At 42.6% G+C, this 13,010-nt stretch overlaps 1 protein-coding gene across 4 annotated transcripts; it reads left to right on the top strand.

The window, feature by feature from the left end:
• The first annotated feature begins 1,533 nt into the window (after window positions 1-1,533).
• LOC115396547 (uncharacterized) lies at window positions 1,534-9,786 on the top strand. Of its 4 annotated transcripts, none has more exons than XM_030102457.1 (6): window positions 1,534-1,776; window positions 2,288-2,344; window positions 4,236-4,601; window positions 7,109-7,348; window positions 9,268-9,367; window positions 9,682-9,786. In XM_030102457.1, the coding sequence occupies exons 2-6, from the start codon at window positions 2,293-2,295 to the stop codon at window positions 9,740-9,742; spliced, it is 819 nt and encodes a 272-aa protein (XP_029958317.1). In that variant the 5' UTR covers window positions 1,534-1,776; window positions 2,288-2,292; the 3' UTR covers window positions 9,743-9,786. The 4 variants fall into 4 exon arrangements, with proteins under 4 accessions (XP_029958317.1, XP_029958318.1, XP_029958316.1 ...); XM_030102458.1 differs by having other exon boundaries at window positions 2,285-2,344; XM_030102456.1 differs by having other exon boundaries at window positions 2,189-2,344.
• Window positions 9,787-13,010: the final 3,224 nt, after the last annotated feature.

Below are 13,010 nucleotides of genomic sequence, written 5' to 3'. Positions count from 1 at the left end.
AACCTCTAAAATGTGTATATAATGACAGTAAAGGAGTACCACTTCGTACTTCTTTTCATCCTTTTGTGCATTTTATTGAATGCTTATCTTAATCCATTTTTCAGATGGCTTTATTATTCCTGGCGAGACCTCAAATCAGTTTGATCAGATTTTTCTTGTTCTCTCCGAATCACCTCGAACTGCATCAACCTGAACGAAAGCTGCGACGCAAACACTTTGATTGATTCCTTGATCTCAGAACTCAAGGTCATTTAATGTCTTCTTGTTACAGTGCGATGTGCAGCATAAAATCACGGCATAGCAGCATCTATATACTTTCATTCTTTGACTAACCTGCTCGTCTATGCAAGAAGAAATAAAACCTAACAGTAATTAATGTGCATGAGGAGACTGACGCATACAGATGATGTCTGCAGAAGAAAATCAAAAAAGGCAGCTGAAGCTGAGGGCCGAAAGTGTTGGTATTTCTCAGCTGTTGTCTTGGTGCCACCCACTGGTTAATTCCAGCTAACAGCACTTCTCCATAGACAAAGGACTCAGCGGGAGCCGCAGCTGTGATTCCCATGATTATTCATAAATCCTCTGCAAATACAAATGGATTTATAATCACTTTTAAATCACTGATTATATCTGTGCCCCAGGATCTGCTTCCCAAAGTGAGAAACTGCAGCGCTAACCTCTGAATAAGTGATGCTCCATTATGTTCCAGTGCTCCAGTAGTGTGTAGCTGACAAAACAATCTCATCTCAAGGTTGGTTTAGAAGCTGTTCTGGAACTTTCGATTGGATAAAATCATCTTGTCTGGAAGATTTTTTTTTTTTTTTTTCTCAATGTTCCTGCAGTCAGCTTGTGATTTGTACATGTGAGGAAAAAAATGGATTATGAGCTCAGTGGTTCTTCCAAATCAACATTTGATCCATTGTTAATGATGGAGGCTTTTAGTTTTGTCTAATCTTTTCTAAATAAGGAAAAAAAAAAAAAAAGTTGCTGGCCTTCGCTTTCACACTCTTTGACAGTGTTTTTTCAGTTGCATGAGGGGAACAATTATTGGAAGAAAAAAAAAAAAGAATAGACTGAATCACGCATTACCTCCTTTTTTCTTTGTTTCTATAATCCGAAGCCAAGACAATGTGTTGTCTGCAGGGCAAATAGTGTTCGAGTCGGATAAGAAGCCCACAGTACAAAGCCTATTTCATCAGACTGCATCTCAACATTGTCACTGGTTTCCCTTCTAAAACAATACCGTTGCATTTTATCGCGGTTTACAAACAGTACAACAACAGTTGTTTAAAAGACCCAGTGGCCGGCCGTGCTGTATTGTTGGTGGCTGGACGCAGGTCAGAGGAGGGAAGGTGGGGTTGGCGAGGGTGGGAAAATTAAAGAGGTTTGATTTTACAATGGAAAATTCCCCTTATTTAAAAGACACATTGACCATACAGGAAAGGGGGGGGGGGGGGGGGGGGGGGGGGCAGGGAGGGGGAGGAAGTCGCTTGAAAACAAGGTGACGCCTACGTGACATGCTCCGAGTGGACCGGGGGGAAGACAAAAAGGCCAGAGGGAAGAGAAAAAGAAAGCATTTCTCTCCTCTCCTGCGCGAAACTTTGATATTTCTCACCGTGCAATGACAACTGCTGTGAAGGTGCTGTTTCATTGGGGGCCATAAATCTGTCAGCTGACTGAACTGCGCTCGCACCTTCACCGTGACCTTAGGTGCACCTTGGGAAAGTGAGCACAGAGCGACTGTGCATGTGTTGTTCTCTGCCCAGCTTTGAAACGGTAGGTGGAAATTTTATTCCTGGATGTTTTGATGTGAGGATAACTAGTGGGTGAAGAGAGAGGGGAATTCTGGGTTATTTTATAATGTATGCAGGTTTGGTTGTGTTCTCGCACTGTTATCACTGTTTCCTCTCGGTGTGTGTTTTTTTTTTTTTTTTGTTGTAGTGGCTGTGCTTGAGGGGGTTCATTTTCAGTTTTGGCAGCAGAAGCGTCACTGTTTTGTTCCAACTTGTGATTTTAGCGCAGCTCGCGATGCCAGAACTGTTGTTCTTTGGATACTTTACAAATAAATTAGGAAGAAGAAAAAAAGACTATCCCAAACATTATTTTTTGTAATAGAAGGGCATGCTGTCGTAATTGTTTCCTTCTCTCTTTTTTTTGTAGTCATTTTAATTTCACATTTTCTCTGGAGGTGGTGTTGTGATTCCTGCTGCCTGGGTACAGAGGAAACGGTGCGCTGCCACTGAGGTCACGGACAAATTCTTCCTCTGCTCTCTGTCTGCATCAGCAGGTGTTATGGATCTACAGTCTTTCCTGTGCTGGAGAGTTGCCCCACTCTTTCTCTTGAGTAAGCCTTCTTTTTTGTGTTGAACCCACTATCCCAGTGATTTGTAGGCCCTTGCCACACTTTAAAAACCATTGATACAATACATGATATGATTGTTTTGCGAGTTTTTGGGAGAAAAGCTGCTGCCTGCTTTTTTTTATGTTCCTCAAGCATCTTTTCCTTCCAGTCGGCTCACCTGATCGATGCATTGAAATGTAGGATATAATACATAAATCATGAAAAACTCATGATTGAATAATTTTTTTAAAGGACAAACATTTGGTCGACCTGTGTGATCATCATTTTTTGTTGTATTTCATTTTCTCACAGGAATGTTTTTTGCTAACTTCAAAGTATCAAAAAAATCATCTGATAACTGAAGCAAAAGACGACAAGATATGTTTTCAGCACACAAATAAACATCAGAAACACCTTCAGATGCTTTAGAAACCTACGACTTGTAATAAACCACCTCCTGCATTAACAACTGTACTGGCATTATTTACATTTCCTTCATCATGTGCCTATCAAGTTAAGGCACATGATTAATAGTCTCGGTGGTAAATGCATCCAGGCTTACCGGGCTTTGACACAGATTTTAGGATATTGATGTGGTTTGATGGATATCACATTAGGCATGGCTGTTGCTCCATAAATCACCACCTGACATTATTTGACAGAAAGTAGCCATATATATTCATAAAGTGCATGCTGGGGTTCTGGTTGATGTATTGTGCAGCTGTTTGTTTATTTAGGTCTCCATTCTGTACACAGGAAGAAAATACTCTGGAATAAAAGGTCAAATCTGATTACATGTTATGGGTTATTGTGGTCAGTTGAGCAGAAACACACACACTATAGACAGTGTGGACAATGCTAAAGTACATGTACCTATGATAAACATCAACATAGGATTTGGAGTGTTTCTAAAAGAAATAGCAAATGAGGGTGGGGGCTAATATTCAGATAAAGATGGAAAAAACAGGATCTGGAATGTGCTCAGAGTGTAAAAGAAAAGAGTATTTCTTGAAGAACCCTTCCACCAGCTGTTTTTGTTCTTCGTCCCAAACATCAAACAGCTCTTTTCAACAGGACCGTGGATGGGAAATATCCCACTGTGCTCCTCTGCCTGCGTTATCTGATTTACTTTCAACCTGTTTGTTCTCTCCCTGTCACACCCTCATTCAATAGATGTATTTCCACCTGAACAAGTCATCTTTTGAGGTCTGTTGTTATATAACGCACTTTTGAACCCACAAAGAGACGGCCTTTCTCTCGTGTTTTTGCCACGTTCATTTATGAACGGGAGCAGCGATTACAATTAATTATAGGGTGAGATTTACAAAATCACCTTTAAAAAAAATGAATATAGAGGATTCAAAAACGTATCTTGGTTTGTGATGTTTGTACCTTGACATGCAATGATTCAAAGATCAAGTTTTCCTCTATTTAAAATTTTAAATCTTTTCTTGCATTAAACCATCCGTTCATCCATCCATCCATCGACCGTCATGGAGTGAATGCGGCTTGTTACAGCATGGATGTATCACCAGTTGATTGCAGATCCAGCTTGGAGAGACACAAAAATACCAATACGTATGACTGTCGGCTTATCGTCACAAATAACCAAAACCATTGTAACTGAGGAAAAAAACACATCCAGACAGGGATAACATAGGAACTCCACCTAGAAGATCTTGCATAGCTCCAAATCAAATGAGGATGTTCTTCACTTCAGCACTACGCGGCACCAAAAGTATGACAGAAAATCCAGAAGTGAAATACAAATCAGCGCTGAAAGTATTATAGCTGTAAGAATACCACATTTGAATTTCCATTTTTCCCCAATCATCACATGTAAGCAACAGACAGAGGAGCAGGTAATAACACATTCTTGAATCTCTGTCTGCAGTGCCTTGTGGGCTCCGCTGTCTGACAGTGCACGTCCTCAACGAAGAGCCCGTGCATGTAATCCCCGGCTCCAGCCTGGTTCTGAGCGCTCAGATTGAGCAGGGACCCTTGGAGGAGGTCTCCATGATAACCTGGGAGCGCGTGCCTGAAACCGGAAGGGCTCCTGAGAGAGTGACTCTGGCCACGTGCCCTGGCAGAAGCCTCCAGTGCGCTGGTACGAGGCCAAACGTCCATGTGAACACCAAGCAGCAGGAGACGACACTTCAGATTAATGGATACAGCAGGGCGGACGGCGGCGTGTACGCCGTGACTGTGACGGATAACGCAGGAACGAAAACCACGGCGCACTGCATCGTCAGGGAATATGGTACAGTAGCATGTCCGGCACGTGTGTGACACTTTCAGATAAATCCACTTTAGTGAGTAAATTATGTGTATAGTCATTTTATTACACTGGCCGTTGGTGCAGCTCCTTTTTCTGCAGCTTTCCAAACACATGCTCTGACATTGCATCGTCCTGCAGTACGAGGCAAAAAATGAAACTCAATTTACCTTTCTGAACTTGTGAAGGCATTTCCAAAAAAAACTCATTGCCGAGATGCTCTTTAACTTCTTTTGAAAAGGAAAATAACCAACTTTTGAAGGTTATAGCTTCCCCCAGTCTGAGGATCTTATGCTTAATCCCTTAGTTGACAAAACAATCACCTCACCTCAAGGTCCTTTCAGTAGCTGCTCTGAAGTTTATCATAATACATTTTTGTTATCAGGGGATGAAGTTTTGCCTTTGGTTGGCACAGAAATGCAGATTTCAAACTTTTCACTTTTTTTCTGTTTAAGCTGGCTTAAAGGGAAACTGTGAATTTCAATGTTGACTCAGGAGTAGCTAGCTAGCATGCTAGCACGGCTCTCAGGTGTTTGGTGTTTGTTTGCTGTTGACCCACCTTTACTTAAATCCCCCTGAACACAGAGAATTACATGAATGATTCCAGTTAGCGTTCAAACAGAGGATTAGTTCTGTCTTTAAAGGAATACTCAGCTGTGAACAAGTCATTTTAGCCGACAACATACTGTGAGCAAACCACATTTAGCCACTCATCCTGTATTGATAGGGAGCTGGAGAGAGTCAGTGGCGGCTCGATACAGTCCCATAGAGGTAAATAACTTCCACTGTACCGTCTCCAGCTATCCTAAAATGTCCTCACATTTTGTTTCTTTATATTTTACAACCTTGGGGTAGTTTAAGATTTGTTTATTCACTGTTACAGGTAGATCATATGATACAGTTTCCACTTGTAATAAAAATAAACAACATAAAATTCTTAATCGTAGTAATTTTTAGAAATAAACTGAAATAATTATATATGTATAATAATTTCAATAATTATTTATTTCACAGTTGTTGCAGTGGTTCATGAATTTATTTTATCTGTCAGACTCACTTAACTAGTGAAATGATATGTTTTTTTCTTTAAATGAATTTATATTTTAAGAAATTAATGACAAATTTAGGATTTTATTTAATTGTATATTTATTTATTCATCAAATTTTGGCACAATTTGTCCTCTATCATAAACATGTCCTCTAAGGAAACGGTTCACAGCGAATCGCCTACATATGTTGGTTGATCAAGGTGGTGGCGCTGGGTGAGCTTCAGATATTTCCAAGTTACCTATTGATAAAGCTGCTTCTTCAAGTGAACGTCTTGTGGTGTAAATCTGTATTGCAAGATCAAACCTGAAACACTGGTACATATCGACAGCAAGGTTATCACAAATTTGTCAACAAGATAACATTGTGACTTTTCTTTTTAGTTCATTTTGCTTGATATCTGTGGTTATACTGAAATGCTTAAACACTAAAATATTGCATTCTGTACTTTAATAGGTTGAGGGTTAAAGTTCAGTTAGAACAGTGAAAACTTCTGAAGGTACTAAGTTTTTGACAAAGCAATTAAAACACAGCAGCCATAGCAAGCAACCAGTGTATGCATCTGTTTTTGTTATGTGAGTTATTTGAACAAGTCAGGTAATTGCAAGGGGGATGAGGTGGTGTGAAAAAAAATAGTAGACGTTAATAACATTGGTTGTAACACTAATTATTCACGTTGGAAAAAGTCTACAGATTCCGGAGCTGTTAGGCAAAGCAAACAGGTAATTGAATCAAGTAAATGTGTTTTGCCTTCCTACAATATTTTGAAGGCAGTTTACGTGAAAATAGTGTAAATAAGTCTCTGGGTAACAACATGAAAGCAGGAACATTTCAAAAGCTCATCACTTGACTTTGTTCTGGCTCTTCCTGTGTTAATTCAACAATTACCAACAGTATAATGAATGTGCTTCAATTTCACACCAGCGGGCATTGTTTTCTTCTGATGGTGAATGTCTCATTTAATAATGTAACACTTGAAATTAAATTCGCCTGAAGGCTTCACTGTTCTGCTTTCCCCTTTTCGTTTCAGCCTCTCCTGATCGTTTTGGTCTCGTCGCAGGTTTCCAGTTTCCCGTCAGAGCTCGCGTGCTTTTTACTCTCATCCGTCTGCTGTAACGGCATCAATTCATCAGCGCTGCTCCTCTCCACCTAGGCTCTTTCAGCTTCCAGGGTTTTCCATCATCCCATTCTCCAACATTATCCTGCACTCTCTGATCTCATTATTGTGTCTGAAACTGAGCCAGTTCCTCCTGACAGCATTAAATGTCTCTCATGATTCTTTGTCTTAGACCCTCTTGGACAGCCATGTGTCATTACTCTTATTTCATAACAGATGGCTGAGCAACGCATTCCCCTGCTTCCTTCCATCCAGCAATGAATTTCACCTTCATATTAAGTCCCTATTTTAATATTGATCCGGCACCTCTGTCCATCTGTCTTCGCAGAGGCAGTCCACCATGTCTCCTTGAGCATCAACGTGTCTCACTCCTCGCTGGTTTGTGGCGAAGCCTGGGGGACGGACCCCAAATTCAGCTGGCTCTACGAGAGAGCCGCCATCACTCAGACTGTGGGCCAAGTCTCCAGAGACGGGACGACGCTGGTTCTATCCATGAATCCCATTTGTGGACACTTCACCTGCTTGGTCAGCAACAAGCTGGGCTACAGCTCCGCAACTTACTCTGCAGGTATGAGCTTTCAGATCGTCGCGAAAACAACAAAGCTGATCTTAGAAATATTCAAGGTTTGTATCGGCCTTGATTTATCTAAAGCTGCGCCAGCCAATTGCTCCTAACAGAGGCAGAGTAAAAGGAAAATGGCTCACTGACAGTCGCAATTATCACTGTGCTTCTCAGCCCCCTTCAGCTCTGTGGTGTTTTTTTGACCCTCATCTTCGCTGTTGCTGTTTTCAACATAATTTAAAAACAGCAGGGAGTGTTTTCAATATCAAAAGTGACTGAAGACTGCGCATTAGCATTTACCTTCTTTATCCGAGTTAAGGTCATAGGGAGCTGGAGACAGCCGATCTCTATTTCCCAGCTAATATCAGGAGAACAACGCCTAACCCAGAGACTCACAATCGCAGACGCATAAAAAAACTAGAAAAATCCCATGCATGTACAGGAAGAATGTGGAAGTTCAAGTGAAATGACCTGACCTCGAATCAAACCAAGAGCTACAAACACAATTATGATAAAAACCTGAATGCTCCATGACTGCAGAATCAACTGGAAATCTTTAGTATTGTCTTTATTATACCACTTGTACTAAATCCGGCCTCTTCAGCCGCTGTTACCTGGCAAACTGAGGTGATGAATTGTGAAAACACACACAGCAGCACATTTTCACCTTAATAGTGATCCAAGCGCTTTCAACCTAATTTACACCCAGAGAGCAGCAGCGCTGCCTTGCAAGGTGCTCGCCCTCCTTTGGGAGGAACTTGTGGTTGGGTGGCTGGTTCAAGGGCACTCTGGCAGGTGGACGGGAGGAGTCGGGAATCGGTCCAATGGGGTCGCCCTTCAGAGGACAAGTCTCTCCACCACTTTACCTGCAGCCAGAATGTAAAGAGCCGCTGATCATAAATGGAAATGTCCGGCTTTAAATGTTTAATACTAAAATTAACTCAATTTATTGAGGCCCCTTAAAGTATCGTGACACACATGTGCATGATGAAAACTGAATATCATAACACACAGTTATAACACATAAACTTATATAAGCTTTTCTGAAATACTGATTCTTATAATTACGTCCCCTGATTTTAAAAAAGGAGTAACATGATATTTTCAAATATGATATATGAGATTGAATGTTTGTTTGTTTTCTTATTGATGACTTGGAAGCTTAATTCAAAAGTCTAAATGGAAATATTTTGTATCATTTGCAATTTATCTAAGTACAAAGAACTTTAAGTGCATCCATATGATGATAAAGGATTAGGTTTATTACTGCAACAATAGCAACATATGCAGACCCCTTATGGTCATTCTTAATATCCATAGTTGCTGTAGTTCAATGCTCATGCTTTTTCAATAGGAGTGTGTTGCCTAACCTTCAACATTGTAACTGATGTCAGAAATACAAACGTTGTTGCCACTTTTTAAATTTTTCTTTAGGTGAAGCAGTGGCTTAAACAGTAAAAATGTGGGAATTAAGAATGAAGTCCTCCTCAAAGTTGACCGTGCGTGTCGTCACGGTTATTTCGAAATTTTCCTCTTTACATGGCGCCCTGTGTTCCTCGGAGCTGTGCACTGATTGCACTTTGTTCTGTGTATCGTATCACTGGTGGAGTTTCAGTGATAAAGGATTTTCCAGAGAGCAATCAATAAATCACTGCCGCCACCGCTGCTTCTGCCGCTACCACTGCTGCTAAACAGGCAAGACAAATGCAACTTTTCTGGGTCTGCCAAGAGGCGCGGTGAGGATCCGGAGACAGCGGGGGGGAATTTTCGGATGCCTCCTGTTAGCACTTGCTGTTGCAGTCAGTTCAGTGACGGCGAGGACTTGTAGTAAACAGACCTCCGTGGCCTCCGAGGGCAGCCATGTCAGATGACTTGTGCTTCTCTTGGCCCCGGCTCTCACCGGGCGTCTTCTTCCCGGCCGACAGGACCTTGTGAGACGGAGGGCAGGGGGACGCCGGCGGCCGTGGTCTGTCTCGTCGTCCTGCTGCTGCTGTTCGGAGCACTGCTGGCTTTTCTGCTGTGGAGGTAAGAGTCGTGCGCACGGACGCATGGCAGACAGGAACGCAAATCTCATTTCAGGCTGACGATAAAACCATATGCCGTGAGAACATAAGACACCGATAGTACCTGCTTTGAGAGGACGGGAGGCGAGAAGGGGGGGGGGGGGGGGGGGGGGGGCGGTAAAATGAGACATGGCGTCCTTTCACAGGACCATGTGAGGCATGGCAGGCCAGCCTGTGTCTGCACAACAATTGATTTTGTTTGGGGTTTTTTTCTCAAGCCAGGACATTTTTGCCACCACTGTTTGATCTAAATTGAACGTCGGGGTTTCTTTTCAGGAGGCACAGGCGCAACAACAGAAGAGAGAGGCTGCACAATCATTTAGATGACGCCATTTAAAAGAAGACCTGAGCTACTCAGAGGTCTCTGGGAGCCGAGCAGAGGATGGAGGGGCTGGAGGGGGAGGGGCTGGAGGGGGAGGGGGAGGGGGAGGAGGAGGAGGAGGAGGCCCTCACTGTCCTGTGAGCAGCATGATCTCACACTGCATTGGAATAATGTGAAGAGTGAACTGCTCTCTGACAAAAAAAAAAAAAGAGAGAGAGAGAGATATCCAAAAGAGGATGTGTGGCTTGAGGAGCCGGCAGCGTCCTCACAGTGCCTCCTGCTGGGCTGCTCCTGACACTGTGCATTAAACTGAAGCATTCATTTGTATGAATTGTATTGATTTGTACTGTATTTCCTCTGCACTGGCTGATCTGACAATTCACAAAATGACTTTTGATGTCTGTTTTACTGTAACTATTCATGCAAGAAGCATTTACATCTGAACAATAAAGCATGAAGGTATCCTAATGTTACATCCCTCATGTTGCACCTGCCAGTATTGTGTTAATTTTGCCCCTTTTGAATGTAATGAAGATGTAATAATGTGTAATAAAATAGAACAAATTTAAATAGAATAAAAATGTTTACAACCATGGAGTATGATGACTGTCCCATTCACTGTGTCTGTTTCTCATAAGCAATCTGCACACAACTTTAAAAAGGCATTCTTTTCCCAGAAATCAGCTCGATTTGTGTAGTATTACATTATTAGCTGTACGTATTGATGTGTTATTACTAATAATTACCACTACTACTACTTATTATACATTCTAACTGTATCAAATACATTTTCAAAGACTTGTTTTAAACTACATCGGGTTAATAGAACAATGGCACGTTCTTACATTATTGGCTGTATTACATTTAAAATGGTCAAAATTATTTAATTATAGGCAGGAATTGCGTTATTGGTCATCAATGTATTGCTGGTTGCTCCAGGAAAACCCTCAGAAACCTGGACACACACCAGTGATGTTCCTGCTGTTCCTGAGAGGATCAACCTGAGTGACATTCACCCACTGAACTGTCTGCTCAAGTTTTCATCTGACGTTTCAACTTTTGACTACGACTCAGTCTGGGGTTTTGTTTTTTTTGTTTGTTTGTTTGTTTTTCTATTACCTAAGCCTCCATCTTTGCCATTCTGGATTTTTAAGTATCATTATCCAGTAAAAAACATCCACAACTCGTTCAGCTTCATCTTGTGGGCAGATGGCCTCACATTATCTTTAAGCTCCCTTTGATATACTGCAGAGATCACAGTGGAATCGGTGACTGCAAGCTGTCCGGTCCCCGAGGCAGCAATAACAACCCCCACCCCTTCAGAACACTTCCGCCACCGTGCTTCACAGACGGTAAAAGGTTCTGATGGTTTTTTAAAGCCTGCACCAAACCTGCCTCGTCTCACTGTGGCCAAAATTTTGTCCACAATATTCCCAAAGGTCCCGTCTTTCCCTCTTTGCTCGTTGGCAAACTGAAGCTTGGCACTGAGGTTTGTTTCGACAAGCAAAGGTTTTTTTCCTCTCATGCAGTTCCAGGACCGCAGTCCCCTTCTGACTGAACTCACCTGCACTCGGACTCCTGCAGGTGTAAAAGCACCGCTGATGAAATCTGGGGGTTCTTGGACGCTTTGCTGCGTGATCCCTCCTGGTTGAAATGGTTTTAGATTTTCCACCTGTAGGTGGTGAATCTCACAATGAAATCATTCCTTTCATAGCTCAGGCATCACTGTTCTTTTGAGAACAGCAAAGCCTTGTCTGCATCCATCCATCTGGCCCACTTAGTCCACATGAGGTCACCTACACTTCCCTGTTTCCCCTCTGCTTTATCAAGCTGGAGGAGGGGAGAACCCTGTGCTCCTTCCAGGCCAACAAAGATGTACGATCTCTTCATCTGGTCTGGGACAGACCTCAGGGACTAGACTTTTTTTATTTAAACATAAATATTATACAACAGTGTGGCGAGAGTGGAATAAATTAGTCCAGCAACAAGGAAGCCAGATTGACAATCGCCCATCTGCACGGTTCAGATTTGGCTCTGAAGGCTGTTTTCAGTCTGATGCGACCTCGTTGGATTCCACTTGTGTGATTTGGAGGGAGAGTTTATCTTCAGGAATCTTTAGTAATTTCAGTTTTTTGTGTTTTTGTGTCTTTTCCTGCGGCTGGATGAGATGTTTCTGGTTTCCATCCATGAAGCTGCAAAATTCCACCGTGGACACGTTATCCAGTCTGCTAATGTTCGCTTCATGCCGGAGCCCCCCTCTGACCTCTGCTGGGGTTATCGCTGTGCTCTGCGGAGCTACAGTGGACCGACGGATGAAAAAGGAACTGAAGATCCAGAGGTCGAGGGGAGGACGGGTCTTATCGAGCGTCGGAGGATGCAGCAATAAAACATCTGCCGCAAAAGTTTAGGTGTGCCTTTGGGAGTTTTAGCCGCAGCGTTTCCTCTGCCTGTGCTGATATTTTAAAATATATCAAACAAAGTCACTCCGTTCTCTGCAAATGTTCTCGATATAGCTTGGTGAACAGTAGATCTCGCTCTCTGAGGCTGTGTCTGCAGGGGAAAGAGACAATGATGTAATGTTGAGGAAAGGAGAGAAAACTGGAGTGAAATACAAATCGCTCCCCTGAAGTCGGACTGCGAGCATCTGCCCTTTAAATGTACCTATTCAAACTTTAGATACGGGCTGATGTCAGTCGGCAAGGCTGCAAAATGCAGGTAATATACAGTGTGACATTACACACCGCATCAAACAGATCGTCCAGGCCCCCGTGAGCGGAATATACCTCCGGCGAGCGCTCCGACAGTATATAACTGTAAAAGGAGGGCAGAGCATTTCTCAGATGGCTCCCTCGCCCAGATTTTGTGCCAAAATCCCCCCCCTGTCACAAGCCCATTAGCGGCGCACCTATTGTATTGTTCGCTGACCCTGCACTCCCATGCATCCGTCTGCCTCCCATCAGATTACAGAGGAGATGGAGGAGCCGGCCGGGCGCATACATCATGTGGAGGAGAAGCAGAAAGAGTCTCCTCCGATGCCGGTTCCAGCTGAGTGCAGAGACGATATGCTGAAATATATATTTTAAAAAGTGTTCATGCAAACTGTTTCTACATTCTGATTTTTATTGTTTTTAACGCAACAGTTTTGGTTGCAGAATGGTTCCTAAGTTCAGCAGAATCCAACTCTGAAGTTATTTCTTACTTTCATGGTCATTTAGAAAACCATTTTAATAACTAAATAACTTTTAGATTTTTAGGATTGCTCATCGTCAGCATGAGGACACAG

The sequence above is a fragment of the Salarias fasciatus genome, chromosome 11 (assembly GCF_902148845.1).
Source record: "Salarias fasciatus chromosome 11, fSalaFa1.1, whole genome shotgun sequence".
NCBI classification, from domain to species: Eukaryota; Metazoa; Chordata; class Actinopteri; order Blenniiformes; family Blenniidae; genus Salarias; species Salarias fasciatus.
Note: the sequence above shows the minus strand (reverse complement) of the source record. Positions and strands in the feature narration are given on the sequence as shown.